This window comes from Ovis aries, chromosome 1 (assembly GCF_016772045.2).
Source record: "Ovis aries strain OAR_USU_Benz2616 breed Rambouillet chromosome 1, ARS-UI_Ramb_v3.0, whole genome shotgun sequence".
NCBI lineage: Eukaryota > Metazoa > Chordata > Mammalia > Artiodactyla > Bovidae > Ovis > Ovis aries.
Genome location: NC_056054.1, coordinates 255,017,471 through 255,042,440, shown reverse-complemented (window position 1 = coordinate 255,042,440; position 24,970 = coordinate 255,017,471). Strand labels below are relative to the sequence as shown.

The 24,970-nt window shown below is 46.2% G+C and overlaps 1 protein-coding gene across 1 annotated transcript in view; it reads left to right on the top strand.

The window, feature by feature from the left end:
* EPHB1 (EPH receptor B1) overlaps positions 1 to 24,970 on the top strand; it is a 457,018-nt gene that overhangs the window by 152,954 nt on the left and 279,094 nt on the right. Inside the window, exon 3 of the mRNA XM_027960197.2 lies at positions 7,394 to 8,075. Coding sequence (XP_027815998.2) covers positions 7,394 to 8,075 — 682 coding nt within the window. The remainder of the gene's footprint in view (positions 1 to 7,393; positions 8,076 to 24,970) is intronic.

Here is a 24,970-nt window from a genome sequence, read left to right as displayed (position 1 = left end):
CTTCCAAGGGGCAAGTCCACGGCAGGAACAGGTGGTGTTGGGGTGGGGGTGAATTTCTGAGACTGCAGCAGGACTAGAGAGAGCAAGGTGGTGACTTCCAGGAGATTACCTGGAGATGTCCAGGTGGCAGCTGGATAAATAACTCTGGACACTGGGAGGAGGTCAGTGATGGTCCCCATTGTGGTTACAGCCTTCTGTGTGGCTGAGATCACCCAGGATGAATAGTGAGAGGAGACAGGAGTAAGGGTGGAACCCTGAGAAACCTGTGGATTCCACTGGTCCCAGATATCCTGGATAAAAACGTTGTCATGTAACACCAGTGTTACAAGGCTAAATGCACAGAATTACTTCACTATCAACAGGAACTAATAAATTAGTCAAAACATAATTCCCTGTCCTCAAGGAGCTCACAGCCTGGAAGCAGAAACCAAAGCAATTAATGAATCATTCAAAACACTGTATTATCCAATGCTAAATTGTGTGGAATAAGCTCAATCATACTTTAAGCATTTGGGAACATGGTAGCTGAATAAAAGCTGGAAAGACATCATGGGGGAAATAAGACCTGTGTTCAGTAGCTCAGTCATGTCGATTCTTTGCCACCCCATGGACTGTGTAGCCCGCCAGCCTCCTCTGTCCATGGGATTCTCCAGGCAAGAATACTGGAGTGGGTAGCCATTCCCTTCTCCAGGGGATCTTCCCAACCCAGGGATCAAACTGGACTCTCCTGAATTGGCAAGCAGTTTCTTTACCACTGCGTCACCTGGGAAGCCCTATATAAGACCCGAGGCCACTCAAAGCAATGTCTGCAGAGAGAGCTCAGCTGTGCCACCCATCGGTGGCCTGACTCCTGGCTACTGTTGAGTGTCTCTGAGAGTCAGTGTGCCCATTTGTCAACAAAAGGTCTTGGTCAACACAACCTATCATGGCTTCCTATCAGGTTGTTATTCTCTGGTTCTGTGTCTTGGAGGAGTTGAGATGGGATGAGAATGGTGCAGAAGAAAGATGCCAGAACATCAGCAACAACATCAGGAGCAGAAATGGGCACTGGCTCTGAGTGATGGGAGAGGATGTGGCCCTGGCTCACGCCCTGGCCGTCTCTCGCCTGCTCTGCTATCGTTACTCTCTGACCAAACAGCAAGCCGGGCCATGAGTCCAGGAGTGAGGCAATGCCGGCCCTAGTGCACGGCAGTGGAAAGCAACAGAGAGGCCGGACAGGGGGAACGTTGTTCTGGAAGAAATGGCGAATAGTGGTGACCAGTTGGGCATGAAGTTGCCAGGGGCATACTGTTTGTGCATGATAGAGACCAGGCCATCATTGTTGGGTGTTGAGGTACAGGCTGTACCCACTAACCAAGAGTGTTTTTCAGAAAAAGCTGTGTTGAGGTATTAGTTACATATCATAAAATTTACTCACTTTAAGTGTACGATCCAATGATTGTCAGTTTACAGAGTTGTGTAATCACCACCACAATCCCATTTTAGAACATTTCCATCAGCTCCAGAAAAGACTCTTCATGTCTCTTTGTAGGCACTCTCCTTTCCCATCCACGGTCTCAGTCAGGGGAATACTAGCGTTTTTATGTCTATAGGTTTGCCTTTTCTGGACTCCTCACATAAATAGAGGACCATACAGTATGTGGTTTTTTTGTGTCTGGCTTCTTTCACTGGGCAGTCGTGGTTTAGAGGTTACATGTACCAGTATTTCCTTCTCTTTTATTTCCAAATGGTGCCCCATCATATAGCTATATCCCCTTTCATATGTTTAGTAGTTTATGTGCTTACTAATTATGTGTTTAGTGGTGTATGTGTTTACTATGCACTTTAACGTGGGGAAGACTCAGTCTCAGGGGTCATATGAAAGTCCAGTTGAGAGCTCCAAGGAGCGAGGACTACAGTCAGATTGGCATCAAACTCAGGGTTGATCCTAGAAGTAGAATTGCTGGGTCAAATGATGTATACATTTCTAATTTTGATAAATAAAGCCAGAATTTTCATAGAGATTGTACCACTTCACCCTTCATCCAGCTATTTATTAGAATGCTTATCTCTGACACCCGCTCCAACATGGGGTGTTATCAAACTTTTGTCTGACCAAAAAGAAAAAAGTGTCCAAAGTATCCCACTGTGGTTAATTACCATTTTGGTTATATTGAATGAGGTTTAGCACCTTTTCATATGTTTATTAGCTGTATCTGTTTCTTTTAGTAAACAGTGTTAGGATACTTTGCCCATTTTTCTGTTTTTTTTTTTTTTTTTTGGATGTATAGATTAAAAAAAAAATCTATTAGGGGAAATTAACACTTTATCTATGATAAATTGCAATAAGTCTTTTCCCAGCATGTTTTCTTTTCTCTTCCTTTTGATTTTACCATGGCTATTTCCATCATGTTAATTAAAAAAAAAAAATTGTATGGCGCTGACTTGATCAGTCTTTTCATTTATGGCTTCTGAGTTTCATGTCGTCATTACTATACATACATTGTCTCTGTGGTTTCTTTTAGTATTTTTATGGTTTCATTTTTAATGTTTACATCTTTGATTCACTGGACATTTTTTCTGGAGTAAGGTAAGAAGTATGGATGTAGAATTATGTGTTTTTTCCAGATGGATACCCAGCTATTGCAACAATTTTAAAAAATGGTTCACCTTTTCCCCACTGATTTGAGTTGTGGCCAACCTTCCAAATGGTGAGACCTATTGATTTGATATTTAGAACATCCCATCAGTTACTCTGCCACATATAGGCTCAGGAGTGGCCTTTTCTCTATATTCTTACAGAGACTTGATATTTTATCTTTTTAATTTTTTGCCAATCTGATAAGCAAATGGGGTGTTTTGTTGTTTTAATGGGAGGAGATAATTACAGAAAGGAATACAGGAGACAGCATGTCAAATGCCTAGAAGTGGAGGCTGAGAAACCTTTAGTAGGATTGACTTTGGGAAGGGCAGTGAGAGCGCCCCCCAGAGGCTGGAACCAGCACAGGTCTTAGGTCTGAATACCAGTGGGGTTGAGTATCCAACACTGGTGAAACCCATTTTTTTTTAAGGATTTGTGAAGCTGTGCACCTAGAGACACAGTCCCTCAAAGCTTGGTTAGGGAGGCAGACCTGATGCATGAGAGAGTATTAAGGGGACACATGGATCTGGTCAAAGCACTCTCTCTCTGTCCCTCACCCCATCACCCAACCTCAACGTGATAAGAACCTAGAATTTCTGCACCAAGATACACTTTCAGTTTCCACCGGTCTGGTCCAACCCTCTGTCATCTCTCACTTGAAGCAGGAAAATGAAGACCGGTTGTCCTGCTCATGTACTCATCCACCCAGTCTCTACTTTGCATCAGAGAACTCTTTAAAAAACTCAGCTCTGGTCACCTATATTTTCCTCCCTAAAACTTATCAATGCCTTCTACTCTCAGGGTGAAATTCCAAGTTCTCCATCAGACTCACTCTCTCTGCAGTCTTCTTCCTGCTACCTCTAGTTTTTTTAATGATTCTTCCTTCCTCAGTGGTGCCAGGACATTTCTCTCCACCACAGGGCCTTTGCACTTGCTGTGCTCTGTCCCTTCTCTGCCCCTCTCTGCTGGCAGCAGATGCACGTTTCTCCTGGCTGGCTTCTATCCACCCATCCCTCTCAGCTTGGAGGGTCATCTCTGCCAGGCCTCTTGGCATCCTGAAATTTTCCCTCACAGCAGTTAGCACAATTGTAATAATTTAGTTATTTTAATAACCGTTTGTCTAATTTCTGTTTCTCTCACTAGATTATAAGCTTCATATTTCTGCATCCCCAGTGGCTAATGGAATGCCTGGCATAAAGCTGGCCTTCAGTAAATATGTTTTTTCACTGATGGATGCATGAAGTAGAACTATAAAGCAATGACATGATTCCAAGTATCACAAACGAATAATGATGTCTTTCCTCCCTGCTGGGAATGCTGTTCCACCCTCATCTTGACTTACTCAGATCTTCTCTTTCAAGGCCCGCAATCCTAATTGCCCCTTGCTCAGAGAATATTTGTGTTTCCTCCAGCCTGCTCTGATTGCTGTGTTTCTAAGCCCTGTAGCTCTAGCAGGCAGAAGAATAAAAAAGGGAAAGAGACTCCATCACAGCCTTTCCCCAAACAACGAGGAATTATTTTTCTTTCTCTCAATTTCTTTCTGCTCTTTCCCTTTGAACATACAGCTGTATTCCCCCTAATTTGCTTTGATCACTCCCTTAGGAGCTGTCATGGAATCAATTAGATCTGTAGACTTTTATGACTCCAGGTCACCCAGTATGATTCCTCATTTTACAGATGAGAAAACTGAGGCCCAGAGAGGTTAATGATGGAAACAATTACCTCTATTGGGTCGTATAATACCAATCAATGTCATTTTCTGAGATAAATGTTCTCAATATCCCAGCTCCACAAGAGTGTAAATCCTCATTCTGTCTATTTCGAGACATGCTAGTGGTGACAGCCTTAGTGTTAAGATGAGCCCCAGATGGCGAGCTTCCTGCCCTGCTCTCACATAGGAGAGCTGCTTTAGTCTTGGGTGGCTCAAGGTCCCCACCCTAAGTGGGCCTCAAGCTTCACCTGTGCATTGACAAAGGAGCCCCATGTTCATGTTGAAACCTCATACAGCCCAGTGAAATGATATATCGTGAGACCTGCTGTGTTTAAACAATTGCAGAACAGCAAAAAAATAAAATAAAAAAAATCCTGTCCTTCCGTCTGAAGTCATGTAGGGTCAACTGGGAAAATGTAATTTCAAAACAGCCATGAAAAGGGAGGGAGGTCTGAAAAGTTGAACTAAAAAAACTGCTAGCAATGACTTCTCCCTAATGTATTTACTTTCTGGTTGTAAAAAACCAGGCAAGCAGAATGTAACTTTAACAAACACATTTAAATAGAATATAACACCAAAAAAAAAAAATCTAAAGAAGGAATAAAAAGTGTACCTTAGGAATGCAAACTAGTACAGCCACTATGGAGAACAGTGTGGAGATTCCTTAAAAAATTGCAAATAGAACTACCTTATGACCCAGCAATCCCACTGCTGGGCATACACACCAAGGAAACCAGAATGGAAAGAGACACATGTACCCCAATGTTCATCGCAGCACTGTTTATAATAGCCAGGACATGGAAACAACCTAGATGTCCATCAGCAGATGAATGGATAAGAAAGCTGTGGTCCATATACACAATTACTCAGCCGTTAAAAAGAATTCATTTGAATCAGTTCTGATGAGATGGATGAAACTGGAGCCGATTATACAGAGTGAAGTAAGCCAGAAAGAAAAACACCAATACAGTATACTAACACATATATATGGAATTTAGGAAGATGGCAATGACGACCCTGTATGCAAGACAGGAAAAGAGACACAGATGTGTATAATGGACTTTTGGACTCAGAGGGAGAGGGAGAGGGTGGGATGATTTGGGAGAATGGCATTCTAACATGTATACTACCATGTAAGAATTGAATCGCCAGGCTATGTCTGACGCAGGATACAGCATGCTTGGGGCTGGTGCATGGGGATGACCCAGAGGGATATTATGGGGAGGGAGGTGGGAGGGAGGTTCATGTTTGGGAACGCATGTAAGAATTAAAGATTTTAAAATTTAAAAAATAAAAAACTAAAGAAATAAAATAAAATAAAAGCAGAGAAAAAAAAAAGTGTACCTTAACATCTAGAGATTGGATACGAAATTAAACAAAACGCAGGTGAGGTTGACTGTGTACAAGGATCCTGGAAGGAGCCCACTAAAGCTCCAGACTGGGGAGGGAACTGGGCCTCCTGAGAGTGCTGGAAGGGGTCTGGGGAGGAGTGTCACTGGGGGTTGCTGCAGAGGTCTGAGTGGGCAGGGCCAGGTCTCCAGGTGTTCTTTCCTTTGCTCCATACCTGGTGTTCAGAAGCCCTGGTACAGTTTTGAAGGACAGCCTCGCCTCTGCCTTGCCTCTTGCTCCTATAGAGAATTAATTCTGTGCAGAAAGAAACCCTAGTGTATTTCCCATGTAACACTTGATTAATTTTTGGCTCTTTTAATGAAGAATTCTCATTTATATATTTCAACTGTACACTGTGAATAATAAGCAACTAACACAATATTTAAAGAAATGGTACTGTTTGATTTCTTTCGTTATTACTGCTAATTAGTCAAGGATCTTTATTTTCACTTTTCACTTTAGGAAGTGGAATTTCTTCTGCCCCTTATTTACTTCTTTAGCAAACACATTGGGACCTCCTGGGAAGACCCCCAGTTCTTGAGGGCAGGGTTCTGAGGACTCCCCAATATGGGCGGCTTCTTCCTCTCTCAGAACAAGGAAGAGCGAATGATCCAGCAACTTTTCTTTGGCCCCCTGGGTGGCTCATGAAGGGAGCCATGTCTTTACAGACTGACCCTCTTCCCGTATTGCCTGTTACTGAAATAAGTTACTAGGTGAATTTCTTCAGCCATTCAAAGCACTTGTTTCTGCCTCCTCTCTTCCCCGTATCCTTTATGGTGATGTGAGCATGGGTGAGTTGAATTGAATGATGAATTGCACCTATAAATTGGTAATGGTAAGCTAGTTCTTTGGGGGAATTGTTGGTATGATTGAGGGACATTATTTTCCTTCTGACCCACAGGACTGCTGATTATAAGAGAACCCTTTTCCAACAAGAGCCACAGTTGTATTTTCCTTATTCAGAAGCTTTCTTTACTCCCTAAGTAACACCTTCCATTATTCTCTTCCATCACATCTTTGCTCAAAGTATACACACAAGGAAGCTTAATTTGCTTCATTTGGGATCTCTCAGCAATTCTGCTCTTCCCAGTTTCACAGTCTAGCTCTTTCAGAGAGACTGATGTTATAAAACAAGTTTTTGTGAATCTATGTTGAAAAATTCTGAAAAGTTTTATATTCATATGATTTTTGGAGCTATAAAGGAGTTATACCACAATAAAGAAATTAGCCTCAGAAATGAGGATTTTCCGGGTGGATGGCAGTGACATGTGGTCAGATCCCCAGAGTGACTACGAGAGTAGAGGCTGTGGCATTGAGGATGTAAGTCCCTGCCATCATATGGGACTCGAAGCTGCAGGTGGACGTAATGTCCCTTGTGGACATCATGAGTCACTGTCACAGCATGAGAGTTGTGGCTTAGGTGATGCGAAGCTTTATACAGTGATGTCTGTTATACTTTGGGATGGACTACATAGGAATCTCCTGAAATGTGCTCATAAAGAGATCTTTAAATGCAAGTTAGGGTTAAGCGTGTTCATTTCTCAAGTCAAGCCGTTACACTGGTGAGCTCGTAAGGCCCCCTCAGTGCCAGACTTCTCCTCTGCTCTGCCTCTCCGTGTCTTCTTACTCTCTATTTTGTGTTTTCCATGTGTGTGCCTGGCCTGTGGGAACAGTGGGAAGAAGTCAGTGGCTACGATGAAAATCTGAACACCATCCGCACCTACCAGGTGTGCAATGTCTTCGAGCCCAATCAGAACAACTGGCTGCTCACCACCTTCATCAACCGGCGGGGGGCCCATCGCATCTACACGGAGATGCGCTTCACTGTGAGGGACTGCAGCAGTCTCCCCAACGTCCCAGGCTCCTGCAAGGAGACCTTCAACTTGTACTACTATGAGACTGACTCCGTCATTGCCACCAAGAAGTCGGCCTTCTGGTCCGAGGCTCCCTACCTCAAAGTGGACACCATTGCGGCAGATGAGAGCTTCTCCCAGGTGGACTTTGGGGGAAGATTGATGAAGGTCAACACAGAAGTCAGGAGCTTTGGGCCTCTGACACGGAATGGTTTTTACCTCGCTTTCCAGGATTATGGAGCCTGTATGTCTCTTCTTTCTGTCCGTGTCTTCTTCAAAAAGTGTCCCAGCATTGTGCAAAATTTTGCAGTGTTCCCGGAGACCATGACTGGGGCGGAGAGCACATCTCTGGTCATTGCTCGGGGCACGTGCATCCCCAATGCAGAGGAAGTGGATGTGCCCATTAAACTCTACTGCAACGGGGACGGGGAGTGGATGGTGCCCATCGGGCGCTGCACCTGTAAGCCTGGCTATGAGCCCGAGAACAGCGTGGCCTGCAAGGGTAAGCCCTGAGGCTCTTGAGGCCTCTCCTTCCTGCAGCAAAGAAATCAGGAGTCAGGAGTCCCTACGTCCAGCTCTGGATCAGATAGGGACAGAAGAGCCTAATGGCTTCTTCTAAAGCTCTGGAGAACCTCCATCTCCAGTGCTAGGCCTGATGGTTTTCCAGTTGTGTTCAACCAGAATTTCTGTATTCTGGGTAGGGGAAAGAGATGAGAATTCTAAACGGGGGATCATAACCACTCATGTATATTTAGTTTTGGGAACATTGACACTCATATTCTCTCTCTTTCTCCCTGTTTTAGACACAGACACACACCCCTGCATCCTGTCTAGCCCTGTGCTCTGAGGCATGGATTATTTGGGTTGTCATGGAGAAGTCACTCAAGGGTAATTGAGAAGCAACTGAACTTGGAAAATATTTTCGTTCATTTCAGTCCAGCTCCCACATCACTTAGCTTGGTACTGAACCCATGCAGCTCATTAACTCAAAGCTTCCTGGCTTGGCTGTCTTCCTCCAGGGACTTAGTGCCAGGCCATGGGGCAAGGATGGGGCCTAGCATTAGTAGGTCCTGAAAGGAGATGAATGTGTTGGAATGCAGGTGGTATGGTACCATGTTTTCTGTTACCTTTGCTTCAGGACGTTACAGAGTGATGGTGACTTTGCGGCTGGCGGTGTCAGGGTACCCTGTCCTCATATTGGCCCTCCTCAGTCCAGGAGAGCACATGTCCAGTCTATGGCAATAAATATGCTGAACTGGCTGGAAACTCGGCCTTCTCTGGGAGTTAATAGAAGGATCGAGAGGGTCCATGGCTCATCTGTTGCCTGAGTACATGGAAGCTAAACAGGGGGGAACCCAAGCTGAAGAAGAGAAGACTATTTTCCTTTATTTTTATCTTTTGCTCGTGGCCTTCAAAGTTTCAGAGTCTTTCAAAAGCAAGGTTTCCCACACAGACCTCGGAGATGACCACCTTGACCCTGACTTCTTACTCTGGTTGCCCCCAGTCCTTTGGCGGCCACTTGGAGATGGGGGGAGCTGTGCGTGCAACTGCGCTCAGTCATCAAGTTGTCTGACTCTTAGCAACTCTATGGACTGTAGCTCACCAGGCTCCTCTGTCCATGGGATTTCCTGGGCAAGAATACTAGAGTGCTTTGCCATTTCCTTCTCCAGGGGATCTTCCCGACCCAGGGATTGAACTCACGTCTTCTACACTGGGAGGCGGATTCTTAGCCACTGAGCCACCAGGGAAGCCTGGGGGGAGCTACAGTTGCTCCGTTTTCTCCATCATGAGCTTCATGCCAGCTGTCCCCTGTCGGCCTCCCCACCCTGCCTGAGCAATGGAACATCCTGTGTGTGTCTCCTTCTCCACTTTTAGTCACCAGCCACCTGCAGGTGAAGTACCAGGCACAGTAGTGCTATTGCCCACCAACTCTGCAGTCCTTTGGACTCAGTTAATTGCCTGGGCTGGGGGCACTCACAGCCTTTCTGAGGCCTGCTGAGAGCAGGAAGCTGCGCCTTTGTGTCTTTATTGGATTTCTTGGTTATGATGCCCATGATGGATGATGTGGAAACAGAGGAGAGAGCATACCAGATCAAGTGATGAATCAACACAGACTGGCTTAATACCAGCCGGCCTGGTCCCACCATGCTCCCCTGTCCCATTGGTTGGGGGTGGGAGGGCAGTGCCCTCTTGAGCATGTGTCGGGTCTGTGTGGGGACCCAGGCCAGGCTGAGTTTAGCTGCAATTGCCACAGCTGCCAGGCACACTCTTGATAGTAGGGGTGATTTCTCCAGACTTCAAAGGGCTGCCATCCCACACTTGCTGGCTGGGGCCCTTGTTTTGCTCATTATTTCCTGAGCACAACAGCAGGAACCAGAGAAAGTATTGATTGGTTCTGATTTAATTCGGACTCTGGGAACAGGCTTTCATTTCTCTGGGCTAATCGGAACTTTTCTCTTTTGGGAGGGTTCTGCAGTGCCTGCTGCTTACCTCCTGTGGTTGTCCTGGGAGGGCCTATGGGGGCAAATATGTAAAACCAAGTGGTTGCTTTCCATCCTGTCTACCTAGCCTCAGCCTCCTCCTGACGTTTGGTGGCTGTTCCTAATCTAGAGCTGTTAGGAACCTGACTTGACTTCACACTCTGCTTGTTGCAAACTCATTGGAAGCTGGAGGAGATGCGGAGCCCCGGGCACCATGATTTGCCATTTCAGAGACACAGGAAGCCACGTTTTGGTGGTAGTTCTAAGAGCAGAGAGTAGCGAGCCAGGCAGTACCATAGGTCCTGCAGCCCAGCAGCCTGGCTGGCCTCTGTGCTCTAGAAAGGCACCTTTTTTTCTGTCTCAAGAATTTTAAGGTTTCCTCCTGCCTCCTCATCCTAGCTGTGTGTGTGTGTGTGTGTGTGTGTGTGTGTGTGTGTAAACAGGATTCCCCTTGGCTCTGCTAGTAACCTGGGCTTGATGACTGAGACCAACCTCCACCTCTGTAGGGCTCACAGAAGTGGGATGCCCAGGGAGGTGAAGGGCTTTGGGCAGATTCTGCACTCTTTGAATAGGGATGGACAGTGCTTGGGGAGGTATTTGTAACTGGTTCCTGGGGTGTATATTCAAGGCAGCATGCTCAATTCATTTTGGATTCTCATGCTGGGCTGTCAGGTGGGCACTGTGATCACCCACAGCTGCCTGCCTAGCACAGCCTCCTATTGAGAGCATGGAGATCGGTGGATGCAGTAGAGACTTGTGGGTGAGAAAGAGCGCGTCTCCATCATCGGTCCTGGTAAGACCTGAGAAGGGAGGCAAGCTGCTCTCTCAGCACAGCCCTGAGAATTGATGTCCCGGAGCCCGGCTGGAAGAAGCCGCAGTGGTTCCACGATTCACACAGTTGTGTGAAGCTGATCAGTTTTCTTTTCTGGATACTTGAATCTGAGCTTTTGCATGTGTTGAATCTATGGGGTGGCAGAAAGCTTATACTTTGTATTGTTTTTCTGGCAGGACAGGCTTTCATCATGGGCAGGAATCTTATTCTGACTTTCACTTTGCCTCTGTGAAACCCTTGCCTGTCAGAGTCATGGTGACTAGTTGCTTGGTTTTGCAGAGGCGCCTGGAGACCAATTAGGTGGCCCAGCCAGCAAAGAATGGTCATGGCCTAGAGCTGTTCCTATTGTGAGGAGGGAGGGGGTGGCAAGCGGAGGAAGCCACTGGGGAGCTTGCACATCAGAATGTGCAGCAAGCAGCTCACACGCTTTCTAGAGGCTCCATGGCCCAGGGCCTGTTCCGGCCTCATCCTTTCTGTACCCATAGGTTAGACCAATCAGTCAGAATCCCAGAAGCCTGTTGACCCCACCAGTGACTCTAACCCATCATGCATTTATCTCTGTGAAACTGTTGATTACTAGCAAAATGGTCTATCTGCCCCAGCTTCAGATTTTATGCGGATAGTATAGCTGATTAATGAGAAATCATGGCTTTGTCTTTATACACCCTCAAGCCTTCCCTGCTCAGATTGATGGTTGAGTCGATTCTCCATGTGAGTCCCAATAGCCTGACTGTCCCTGGGCCAGGGAGACCAAGAACTAGTGCTTGGCAAGCTCGCTCTGTGTTGTGGTCCCTAAAATGTTGTGCTGGTCTTGGAGGTCAGCTAAGATCATTCCAGCTCTGGATTTTGGCAAGGCCTTGGCAGTTCCTAAAGAAGAATGGCTCTGTTCTTGGTTCTTCTGTCCCCCGTTTTGTGTCTCTCCTGTCCCCTGGTATCCATCAGAGCCTGCCTTGGATCCTGAGACCTCATGGGCACTGTCCATGCAGCATCCCACACCTTCACCCACACTTCCCTGCCTCTCCTCCAGGTCTCTTTTTCCTTCCTTCCTCCCCTGTTTTCCTTGGGAGGGACTGTTTTCCTTCGTGATTTTCCACCTACATGTAAATCCCTTCATGCCTGGAAATCCGAGAGACATTTTGAACCTTTCAGTAATTTCAGTGCCTTTGTCAACTTGAGCAGCCAGGGAGAGAGCCAGTTTATAAACCTGGGGAGCTAAGAAATCTGCAGAATTCGGAAGGGGAGAAAAATGTATCTAGTTTAGCTCTTCGTGGAAAAGAGAAGTTTCTGGGGCCTAGTTCCACCTCCCTTAGGGTTGCTGGTCCCAGCTCTGGGTCTCTTCCTGCCTCCTCATCCTGGCTGTGTGTGTGTGTGTGTGTGTGTGTGTGTGTGTGTGTGTGTGTATACAGGTGACTACATTCAGGGGCACTGAGGAAGTCTTTCTGCTCTGCTCTCTGGCCCATCAGCTGTTGGCTGGTGACTGAGAGGAAGCCCACAGCCTAGATGCCTCCTCCTAGGCCCCAGGGAGACCCACTCAGCTCAGCGCTGGGGAAGGCCAGAGTTATTAACACCGCAGTCCTGTAAGATGAGCTTCATAATAGGATTTCCCAATAGGCTACTTCATTTAGAAACCTCTTGGGCCTCCACAGTGACCCTGCCCAGTACCCTCCAGAGAGGACTCTCATATAATAGACTGCATATAATGGGCTGTGACCCCAGCATGAGCAACAGCAAACAGCTGGAAGGATGCTGTCTGCCTCACCAACTCCAGCACACTGTGCGGGTGTGCACAGCCCAGACTCCGGGGGCTGCAGGGCACAACCAGGGAAGAGGGGAGGGGCAGTTCTGAGTTCCAAATCCCCTTGTGCTCTGCGCCACCCCTTCTGCCTTTAAAGGATAGGTTAGAAGTACCCAGATTCTACTGGTGTTGACCAGGCAATCATGATTCTCCCAGGTCAGTGCTGAAGCTGCTGAGAATGTTCTGGGCATGATAGCCGTCCTGGAGATATCCATGGAGAGTGGGCAGACAGAGAGCATTGCTGGGCACCAGTCTGGGGAGCCCGGCTGGGTGATGTCAGACCGGGATCAGAACTCGAGTCTGGGAGGCCACTGTCTGTCTCTGCTTCTGAGACTGTTTTTTTTCTCGAAATTAACCATCCTTGGATACACAATATCTGTTTTCAGGAATAGCAACCCCCTCTCAGCTCTTCTCCCATGAACTCTTTCTCTGCGCCTGTGCTGCCCTTTGTGTGTTTTGGGTCTGGGTGCTCCGTGCAGCTGTGCTCTGTGGTTTGATGTTTCTGCACTGTGCAGCACAGAGCTCCGTGCTGACTACCCCCGTCTTCTTTTTAATCTCTCTGGAAGCAGTACCATCTCTCAGAACCATGTCAGATGCTCTGACACGCTGATCTGCCTCTGGACCATCCAGAGGGTCATGGCATCAGTGGTAGGGGTCAGTGACACAAAGCTCCCTGGGAAGGATGAGGTCTAAAGGCTTTGTGCTTCTAGAAAAGGACAGGGAGGGTGGTAGGGCTGTGGGATGGAGTCCTGGTTATGGCTCAGTAATTGACCTCAAGGACCAATATAGGCCCCCGAGGCAGTGCTGTTGTCAGACTTACCCCCTTTTCTCCCTGGTCCTGCCTCTCTCTCGAGCTGGACGGTCTTGTGTGTAGAACCTGAACACATATATCTCAGCACAAACTTCCTTGCCACTTTTGAGTTTGAAGTATAGAGAAAACTCCCAGTGAATCTGGACTTGCCTGGGGTGCGGTCCCTTGATTCTGGGCCCTAGGAGCTCTAATGGTGTGAGTTTGGTTTCCATGCTTTGGCCCATTGACAAGCTGTGTTGACAGTACCCTAATGCTCCTGGGCCTCAGTTCTCTTTCAAGTCAGTGGAGGAAGAGCCTGAGACAGTCAGCTCAGGGCAGCTGCAAAAGGGGAAGGAATATATCCCATTTGCACACTGCCAGGAGCAAGCCTTATTTTGCCAATGGAACTGTGGCAGGGATGTTGAGAGAGGGGCACCCTGGCCTTTCCCTAGGGGAGGGGTCTCTGCCTGCAGATGCCATCTGTACTGTCCTTGCCGGCTGAGCTAAGAGCTGGAGTACCAGTTACCTGGTCAGGCGGCTGCAGCTGAGCCCTCCACTCTTGTTTTAAGGGCCAGTTAATGAGGTGGATATGACCCATGGGGCCTGCTCAGCTCACTCCTTGCAGGCCTTGGCACTTGTGGCCTCCAGTTCCTCAGTCTGGTTGGATTCCACTTGTGAGTTCCTGCAGATGCAGTGTCTCTATGCTCACTTCTTTCTCTAGGTTCTTATTGAGCACCTACTGATGCCAGGCCCTTTACACTTAAACATTCAGATGGAGCAATTTTACTTCTGAGAATCTACTAGAATCTTAGCTCTTAGACAGTGCTTGCCGTGTCCAAAGGGCAGGGTCATGAGTGGCCTATAAAGGGTGGCCCCGCTCAGCTAGGTACGGCCTCTGAGGACAGAGTCCAGCCCACCAGATGACACGTAGTCTGCTTTGCCACTGTGGTCCCCCCCTGCTCTTGGACACCTCCAGTGGTCTGACACTCAGACGTCCAGAGGCAGCCTGGTTCATCTCAGAGCGCTTCCTAGGACTGAAATGAATCAGAGGCCCATTGCTCTAGACCCTGGGGTGGAACTTTAATGCAAATCTCCCTTATCCCAGGTTACTTTTTGTTGTTATTTTTTAAATATTTTGAGCAGGTAGGACATTAAGTTTCCCTGACTCTTGTCTTCATCAGATCCCTCACTGTTTCAGTTGCTGATATTCTCTGGTTAACAGGGTCCATGCATTTGCACATCCAAAACACGGACACATCCTTTCTTCATTTGCACAGGGCTTACTGCACAGGGTTTTTCACTGAGTTCCACCCACCACTCTCATACCCCAGACTCTCTTTCTTAACAGTGAAAGTTAGGAGTGGTTTGGTTGTATTATGTAGAGATCTGCCTCTTACTTTCCAATGATTGTGTAGTATTCCATTGGATCGATGTACCTTTATTTAATTGGCCCTTCATTTATATAGACGTAGGTTGCTTCCTGTGTTTTGATATTTCTAAACAATGTTTCGGCAAACATCCTTGTGCATTCATCTTTGCACCTAGGTGTGAGCATGTCTGTGAAACAAATTCATTAATTAATTTATTCAATGAATATTTATTGAGGGCTTTCTGTGTGCCAAGCACTTTTCTAAGAGCTAAGAATGCAACAGATTCTTTGAAGTAAAATTGCTGACTCAGAGTATAAACATTTTTAATTTTGATAGATATTCCCAAACAGTCCTCCAAAAAAAGACACTTTCTACCGATTTTTGCTCGGACCAACAAGTTTTAGAGTTTCTGTTCCTTATATCTTTGCCAAGATAATAAAATATCAACTGTTTTTATCTTTGCCAATCTGATAGATGAAAACTGGCATCCAACTGTGGTTTCCATTTGCATTTCTCTTGCTATGAGGGGCGTTGAACTTGGCAAAGTTCCATAAATTGCCTTGTTGGGGAGCTGAAACACGAATATTCTTATGTAACGCATCATTATATCAGGTAGGTCTGCACACGGTAGTCAGTTTGGAGTATGCTCACTCGATGACATGGTCTACCCTTCACTCTCTAGTCCCTTCCCTTCTGCCCTGCATCCCACCCTTCACACATTCTTTGCCCATCTGTAGCCTTAGGACATTTTGACGCATGCTGTACACCTGTTTCGGTGTTTCCCTGACTGTGGTGGGGAAAGGGGCGTTGGGGTGGGACAGGCAAGAGCCGGTGCTGGTGTGGAAGGGCTGTGCTGCCTCAGGAAGGCCACTGCAGCCAGTTTGGTGGGAAGCACGCCTTGATTTTCCCATCCTTTTTCTCCTACCCTTTGCCTCTTCTGAGTTCCTTGCTTCCCCTCTGGCATGCACCTCTCAGCTCTTCCTCTTTGGCCCAGTCTCTCCACTCCACATCCCTTCCTTTTACTCTGCCAGCTCACCTCTGGGGCCTTGGGGCTCAGCCCACTGTGGTGCCTCCCACTCCACCACCCCTGAAAAGTCAGCAACCCTCAGCCCCCACCTCCTCCAGCTCCTCTTCATTTCTTCTGCAGCATCCCACTCTCATCAGACCTGCCACCCCTTCCCCAGCAGCCCTGGATCTGTCTCAGTCCACTCCCTGACCACACGTCTAGCCCAGCCTGCTGATGCCTTAGGTCTGCTGGTGCCAGTGGGCTTTGTCTTAGCCCTGGGCTTTTGCTCACTGCCTCCTTCTCTTCTTGGTTTTTGTCTTCAACTCTGCAGCAATTCTTTCTCTCTTGGACCGTGGGCTTCCCACCTCTCTTCCTGGCCTCAGCCCTCTTCTTCCTTGTTCCGAGCCTTCCCATCTTCTCGCCCCCTCTTTTTCTTCTTCTCTTCCTCCCTTCCTTCCTCACTACTTTTCTATTTAAATATATTCAGGTTGAAAGATGAGTCAGCCTAAAAAAATAAGTTAAATAATAAACTTAAAACCTGGCATGAAAATAGAGCAAAAAGTGATAGAGATAATATGCAAATGACTGATGTTTACAAGACTGCTGACTTGGCTTGTCTGTCTGGGCTAAGAGAGCAGCTTATAGGCTCTGCTGGGCAGTCCCGTGTTTCACTGTCGGATCACAGTGATGGTTCTGATTCAGGTATGGAGCAAACTTCTCTGCATTGGCTTCCAGCTTGCATGGAGGCACTAATGTGGCATGGCTATCATTTACAGGGCACTCACTATGTCCCGGTTTCTGTGCCAGATTCTTTTTTTGCATTATCACTTACATCCTCAGATAGCCCTGTGAAGTATACCCCATCATCATGCTCACTTTTCGGCTGAAGATACTGAGGTGCAAAGAAGCCAAGTAGTTTTGCCGAGGTCATACAGCATAGGATTCTGAGGCCTGGCTAATATCCACTGTTCTGTATTTCTCCCCAGAAGGAAGAAGAGCAAGAGTCTATCAGGGGCAAATGTGTGATGTGTGATGGGAGCTGGGGTTTCAGTGTCCCATGTGGACTGAGATAGAAGCCTTAAGTAAAGATGGCAAAGAAAAGCCATCAGAGTTTGATCAGGATTTCCCATTGGCTAGGGATGAGCCGGGAGGTTCATGGAGTGACCGTGCTCATGGTGCATATGAATCAAGACACACCCCTCCACCTCCATGGTCGGCCCAGCTCCCACTCTTCTTCTCCCCCAGCTCTCCATGGGCAGGGCCGCCCCTGATGTGCCTCTTTGTCCTGAATGCCTACTCTGTGTCATCTGCTAGATGAAAACCAAACAAAACACACTGAAAGCAAAATTGGTGGAAGCAGCAGGTGAGCTGAGGAGGAAGAAAGACTTTGCAAGTAAGTCAAACAGAGAGAGACGAATATCATATGATGACCCTTATATGTGGAATCTAAAATAATGGTACAAATGAATTTATTTACAAAATAGAAACAGACTCACAGACTTAGAAAACAAGCTAATGGTTACCAAAGAGGAAAGATGCCAGCAGAGTGATGGGGGGAGAGATAAATTGGGAGTTGGGGATTGACATATATACACTACTATATTTAAAATAGATAACCAACAAAGACCTACTGTACAGCACAGGGAACTCTGGTCAATATTCTGTAAGAGCGTAAATGGGAAAAGGATTTGAAAAAGGATACATGTATATGTATAACTGAATCACTTCGCTGGATACCTGAAACTAACACAACCTTATTGGTCAACTAATCCAGTATAAAATAAAAAATTTAAAAAAATGTGTAAGAAAATATCTCAGGAGCGTTGGTAGCGTAAACTTCAGGAAAACCAGGCAGGCAGAGAGTGCGAGTCCAATGAGAAGCCACGTACTTGGAGAGGTGACAGTGGCAGAGCCAGATGGAGGGAGTAACCAGTGATGGCAGAGGCTTTGTCTGTCTGTTGTCCAATAGAGTGACACGTTGTGCACACACGGCACTCAGGAGAAAATCAACAGAATGATAGCAAGCCCATACGTCTTGAAACCCTTTCACCAAAAGTTGATGATCATGTGTCAGTTTGACAGAGGACATAAGGTCAGTGCGACGTGTGTGTTTCAAGTGGAAAACGACAATCTGCTCTTTGCACAAGATGGATAGAGATTCTCCATGAAATTGTATGGAATATGCAAGAACTCTGCCAAATCATCAACTTGGCAAAAATGTGCCTGTTCTGGGAGTTAGGCAATTGGAGGGTTGCTGTTTGGTTTCTGGGTCTGTCATACACATGCCTGTGCTGATCCGAATGTGGAGGCCCTTGCGACTTGGGCTTCCCTTTCCTCACTGGCTCAGTCTGTCTTTCCCTCTGCATCTTTGGCCAAACTCATCTGTCTGCTGTTTTCCTTTCCTCCATTTATTCTAGCCTCTTGTCTGTCTTCTCTCTGGACTTGATTTGAAAAAAGAGAAATGAGAAGACACATTCCATTGGTAGAATTTTAATGAGTGAACAGCTAGTTCCATTCATTGTTTTTATTTTTTTCCCCTCTAGAAAGCTGTTTAAATGCAAATTGCAAGAAAAAGTTCTTTTTTTCATAGAGGGAAATAAAGGAAATCAATGTTTATCAGTGAGATCAATTGTAAATATTATGAATAATTTTGTCATAACAATTATTAATATATAATCACACATATTGATAATAAGCTCAGTTATTTAAAAGAACATTTGCTTTTTTAAAACAATATCTTTGTAGGATGCCCTGCTTCTCCATGCTCATTTCTTAATTTTTCTGGGACATACTCTGCTTCCTTCAGCTTCCTCACCCTCATGATGATTCTTGGCTTATGAGAATTCTTTCAGACTTTTTCTTATCATCTTTTAAATCTTTCAGTCCAGGTACTAATTTAGAACTAGTAACCGTAGCTGTTTGTGGTTTAAACATACCCAATCAGGGTGACAGATTTAACCTTTCAGGCTAATATTGCCCCTCCCCTTTTGCAAGTATCTCTACCCCCTACCCAGCCTCCTTACCTCAGAATTTGCTCAATGAAAACTCAGCTATTTGGGAGAGTGTTTCACCTTTGGGGACTGGCCTTTCCATGCCTCTTTGCTTTGAACCCCATCAGGATGCACTCAGTGCCCTCTCCTTGCACCTCTGTGGAGTCTAAATGTGAGCTCACAGTCCCAACTCAAGCAGCAGGCCCCCTTCCTTCTGAGCCCTTTCTGCAGCCCTGGGGGCAATCATGTGCTCTCCAGAGAGCTGATAGCATCAGCACACAAGCCGATTGGACATCCATACTCCTCATCTTCCTGACCCTGAAGGAGGAGGCAGAGATGGAGGGACATCCCTCCATCCCCCAGACGGCCAGGCCTCTTCTAGCCTTCTCCTTGCCTGCCCACCCCCCCTCCAACCCCCACCTCCACCCCAGTCTCCTTTCCTGCTCCTAGCTGTGTGCAGACCCTTCCTTCTGGGCCACAAAGGGCTCTGTAGACAGACATTATGTGCTGTTTGCCAACACGGGGGCCCGGGTACATGCAGGGGGCGAGGGAGAAGCCAGCTGCTCTCTCCTTTCACACAGACCTTTGCTTTCTCCCTTTCAGTCTCCCCACCCCCCGCCCCCCACTCTCTGTCTTTGAACATGCATACAAAAATAAAAAAGCAGTTGCTAATTAGAGCCAGAGAATGAGAGTGAGCCTGGAAGAGGGGAGCAGTGGAGGGGCCGACTCCCTGCAAGTCAGCCACTGAGGGAAGGGCCGAGGGACCTTGGAGAGGCTTGGGAGGGAGAGTTTGACAAAAAGCAACAAAGCTTCTTCAGAATGGCAAAGAGGGTCTTTGTCTTAACCTCCCGTCCTAAGAGAAAGGAAAGAAGAAATGACAGAGTTTCTTGTAAACTCCCACTGCTGGCGTCTACCACCCTTCTTATCTTTGTCTGTCTCTCAATAGCCCTACAAACAATAAACTCTTTTTGGGGGACATTAAGTCTATCCTTTTACTAGTAATTTTGTTCTGGCTGATAGGTGGGGAACACTGGTGTGAGGGGCCTTCCTTATGGAGGAGCTGCTGAGTCATCAGGATGCCCCAACTTAGGAAACGTCCTCTGACAAATCAAGGCACTCTCCTAGGGCATTTTTCTCACCCAGTCCTATTCTTGGTTCGCCAGGCAATTTCTGTTCCCAACCCTGTGTCACTAGGTTCGCTGAAAGCAGCCCAGTTGCCTCGTGTGTCACCAGGGGAATAGCAGCCAGTGTTAGGACAGAATCCAGCTCCGACCCAAGGTCTTTGAACCCACTGCAGGCTCACAGAAGGTTCCAGATACCAGAGTAGTCTGCACCTTCCTGGCAGTTCTGTTGTGGCTTAGAATGGAGTGGCCCATGCTTCATTGGGCCAGGGTCACTCTGAAGGCCTAGAGGTGACCGAGGTGGGGGGGGGGGGGCAGTTCAGAGAGCTGGAAGCACGAGGAGAGAGGGTTACCTGGTAACTTGGCCTGTCTAGAGATGCAGTTTCTCCCAGCATATGGTGTACACCCTGATGACGCAGATGTGTCAAAGCTTTGATGTTAGTGCCTGGGCACTGAAAACATGGGGTAATTTCCTGATTTCTTGCGAATGTAAACAACTGAAAAGGAGAAGAGTGTATCAGTGTGATACATGTTGGTACTAACTACTCAGGGAGGAAGAAAGGAAAAGGAAATCGAATCTGGAAAGCAAAGACTATAACTAACTCGTTCTCTTCCACTGGTAACTGTTTAGGGTGATGGCTACATTTGACAAAAGAGACCACACTGGAATCTTCTGGGAAAATCCCCCAATTCTGGGATGAGATCTCAAAATGAATTTTTCTGGAGTCTGTATGGACTATCTCTAGTACATAATGTACTTCCCAAAGCTCAGTGCATATTGTCTTAACCCTGCCCAAGGACTCTCTAGAAAATAAGGGCTTGAGTCCATATTCTATGCAGTTAGCCAGGCCACAAAACCATTGAGAAAACAGCCACTGATGGGTAGTTGTCAAGAGCTGGAGACAGAGGACCTCCCTCACGGTCTAGTGGTTAAGAATTTGCCTTGCAATGCAGGGGAGGAGGTTTCTGTGAAGACACCACAAGGATCTGTCCAGGTAGAGTTCAGCGGAAATCCGGGCACATTGCAAGGGTTAAAAATGGGTTTGAGGTTATTAACAATTCATTATTAAATGAACCAGAGCATAATTTTCTATGTATGGGGCTGGTTCTCTTAAGGCATAGGAGAATTATGGAAAGAATGTGATATGTTTACAGAGATCCAGGAAATATTAGGAAGGCTTAGATAACATGATCTGAGTCAGGGGTACAGAAAGTATTTGAGTCTCTAAAGATGGTAGAAGCTGCCCATCTAGTCATTAGTGGATATAAGTTTGTCCAGTTTATCACTGAAAAATTAATTTTTAAAAATTCTTTTTGCATTTTGAAGTAACTTTAAATTGTATTTAAAAAATTATCATACAGAAAATTAAACTTAATTTGCTGGACAGTTTTACGAACTTTAACATGTGTAGATTTGTGCAACCATCACACAGGAATTAGGAAACAGAAGAGCTGTCTTATGCTTTCCCTTTCTCTCCATTCCCTCCTGCCATCCCCCACCTCTGTTGATCCATGATCTGTTCATCACCATTACATTGCCTTTTAACATCGAATGATACACTGTGCCCACTTTTGAGACTGGCTTCACCATAATGCTGTGAGCATCATCAAAGTTGATTTGTGTCAGTGGTTTGTTCCTTTTTATTGCTAGTAATATTCCATTGTATGGATGCACCGTGGTTTGTTCACCTGCTGGCAAACGTTTGAATTGTCTCCAATTTTGAGTGATTATAAGTAGTTGCTATAAACATTCAGGCACGGATTTTTGTACATACGTCGTTTCTCTAGGGTTAATACGCAGGAGAGGGATTGCTTGGTCATATGGAAATTGTACGTTTAACTGCCAGGCTGATTTTTTAGAATGGTTGTACCATTTTGCATTACCACCAGCACTTGCCCTGAATCCTTGTCAGCTCTTGGTATTGTAAGTATTTTTATGTTAGTCATTCTAATTGGTATATGATATCTCATGGTGGTTTTAATTTGCATTCTCTAGCAAATAATGATGTTGAATATCTTTCATGTGCTTATTTGCCATCTGTTTATACTCTTTGGTGAAGTGTCTATTCAACATTTTGCCCACACTTTAATTAGGCTGTTTCCTTACTATTGAGTTTTGAGATTTCTTTGCATATTTTGGATGCAAGTTGTTTTGTTGAACATGTGATTTGAAAATATTTTCCAATTTGTAACTTGGGTCTTCTTTCTGTTAACCGTGTCTTTTACAAAGCATTGTTGTTAAAGTTGCTCAGTCATGTCCGACAATTTGCAACTCCATGGACTGCAGCATTCCAGGCTTCTCTGTCCTTCACCATCTCCTGAGAGCTTGCTGAAACTCGTATCCATTCAGTCGGTGATTTCGTCTAACCATCTCATCCTCTGTTGTCCCCATCTCCTTCTGCCTTCAATCTTTCCCAGCATCAGGGTCTTTTCCAATTAGTCGGGTCTTCACATCAGGTGGCCAGAGTATTGGAGCTTCAGCTTCAGCATCAGTCCTTCCAATAAATAGTCAGAATTGATTTCCTTTAGGATTGGCTGATTTGATCTCCTTGCAGTCCAAGGGACTCAACATTTTTTATTTTGATGAAATCCAATTTATCCATTAATTTTTTATGGGAGATTTTTGCTTTTTAGAGAAATTTTAAGTTCAGAGCAAAATTGAGAGGCAAGTACGTACATTATATACCTTTCCCATATACATGCTGCTCCCACACGTGTATAGCCTCCCCCATTATCAACATCCCCCCCCAGAGTAGCACATTTGTTGCAATTGATGAATCTACCCTAACACATCATAGTCACTCAGTTTACATTAGAGTTCACTCTCAAGGTTGTACATTCTGTGGATTTGGACAAATGTATAATGATATGTCCATCATTATAGTACCATATAGGGTATTTCACTACCCTAAAAATCATCTGTGCTCTGCCTGTTCATCCCTTCCCACATCCATTGCCTGGCAACCACTGATCATTTTACTGTCTCCATAATTTTGCCTTTTCCAGAATGTCCCACAGTTGTGATCATGCAGTGTGTAGCCTTTTCAAATTGCCTTCTTTCACTTGGTAATGTACATTTAAGGTTTCTCCATGTCCTTTTCATAGTTTGACAGCTCATTTCTTTTGAGAGCTGAATAATACTCCATTGTCTGGAGGATTTATCCATTTTTCCAATTTATCCAACCAATTATTTTTTCAATTGTTTCAGGATAAGAATCATATTTTTGGTTTCATGTCCAATAACTCTTTGCCCAACCCCAGGTCACAAAGGTTTTCTCTGAATGTTATCTTCTAAAACTTTTATAGTTTTGTGTTTTATATTCAGGTCTGTGATCCGTGTTGAGTTAGCATTTGTTGAAAGTATGAGGTTCAGAATGAAGGTCATTTTGTTATTATTGGGCCTGTGATGTCTAGTTGTTCCAGCACCAGAGATGATTCCTTCTCCTCCAAGCCTTTAGTTGATTGTTACCTTCTCAGTGCCCCCTGCCCTGACCACCCTACTTACAGTGTAGACCACCCTTAACAGCTCTCCTGTCTACCCTACCTTGCTTTATTTTTTCCATGGCACTTATCATCCCTAGCATAGCGTGTAACTTATTGTGTGTGTTGCACTGCCTGAAAGCAGGGATATTTGAGGGTGTGTGGGGAGGGGTCTTCTTGTTAACTCATGTGTCCTGAGTGATTGACAAGAACTGGATGCATGGAGAGGCTGGGGTTCTCCAGGGCACAGGGCTGCAGAACGAGGAGGTGCAGCGGTGGCTAGTAGAAACTCCCAGGCCAGGTCAGATCAGAAGTGAGTTGTATAGAGCCCTGCCTCGCTGGTTCATCAGGCAAAACAGGTTTGTCAAACACTCCACCCCAGCTCTCCTCTTCCTCACCCGCCTACTGTATTATTTGAGGCCAGTAAGAACTTATTAAATAGTTTTCCTCTACATCTAAAGTATTTGTTCCTCGAAACTTAAGCTTTATCCCCCTTTCACCCTTAGGCCCCTTGAAAGAAAGTGCTCTAACTCCCTGGGAAAATCATCTTAAATTCTAATCAGCCCTGGGTGTTGGAAGCCTCTCAGAGATGAGGTGCTGTCAGGATAGAGGACGTGCAGGGAAAGCTGTTTAGGAGGCAAAGTCAGCTAGCATGCAGGTTTCCCCTGGCTGACAGTGCTTCCGCTTCAGCGATGAGGCTTAACTTATTGAGGGAGAGGCCCAGGGAATCTGAGAAACAAGATTCGAGGAGAGGATATGGAGAGGCCAGAAGAAACGAGGGCAGGTTAGATAAACTGCAGTGGGGGGCTTAGTAGATCCTGTCATTTGAAATGGGACCCTCTCCATGCTGTCCCTCCCCTGAGCCCCGGCGTCACTCTCTCTCCAGTGGCAGGTGGACAGAGTGTGTGACATTGTGTCTCCCCTGGGGTCTGCTCTGGAAGTCTGCATAGAAGGAGCTTGGGGCCACTTCATGGCTGGGTGGGTGGGGAAGGCCTGACTGGCCACTTGAAGGTTGCATTTGCGAAACAAGCCCAGTGTTCTTTTTCTAATTACTGTTTATTTGTTTTCGGCTGTGCTCGTTCTTCCTTGCTGGGCTCGGGCTGTCTCTGGTAGTGGTGAGCAGGGCCGCTCTCCAGTCGCGGTGGGCAAGCTTCTTATGGAGGGGGCTTCTCTTGTGGTGGAGCATGGGCTCAGTAGCCATCACCCACAGGCCCAGTTGCCCCGCAACATGTGGAATCTTCCCGGACCAGGGATCGAACCTGTGTCCCCTGCATTGGCAGGTAGATTTTTAACCACTGGACCCCAGAGAAGTCCCCGCTTCTCTTAAAGGGAATGTTAATTTAGGGTGTGGGGTGCTGATGGGAACCAGATCTGGGTGCAGGAGGAGCTGGCCCTTGCCCTTCCTCACTGCACGAGAACTGGTTCCCTAGATACAACCCCACCTCCCGCCCCAGGTGGAACCTGTCAGGCCCATGGATCGTGACAGCAGCTGATGGTTCAGCAGGCCCTGCTCTCTGACGATCTCTAAACAGC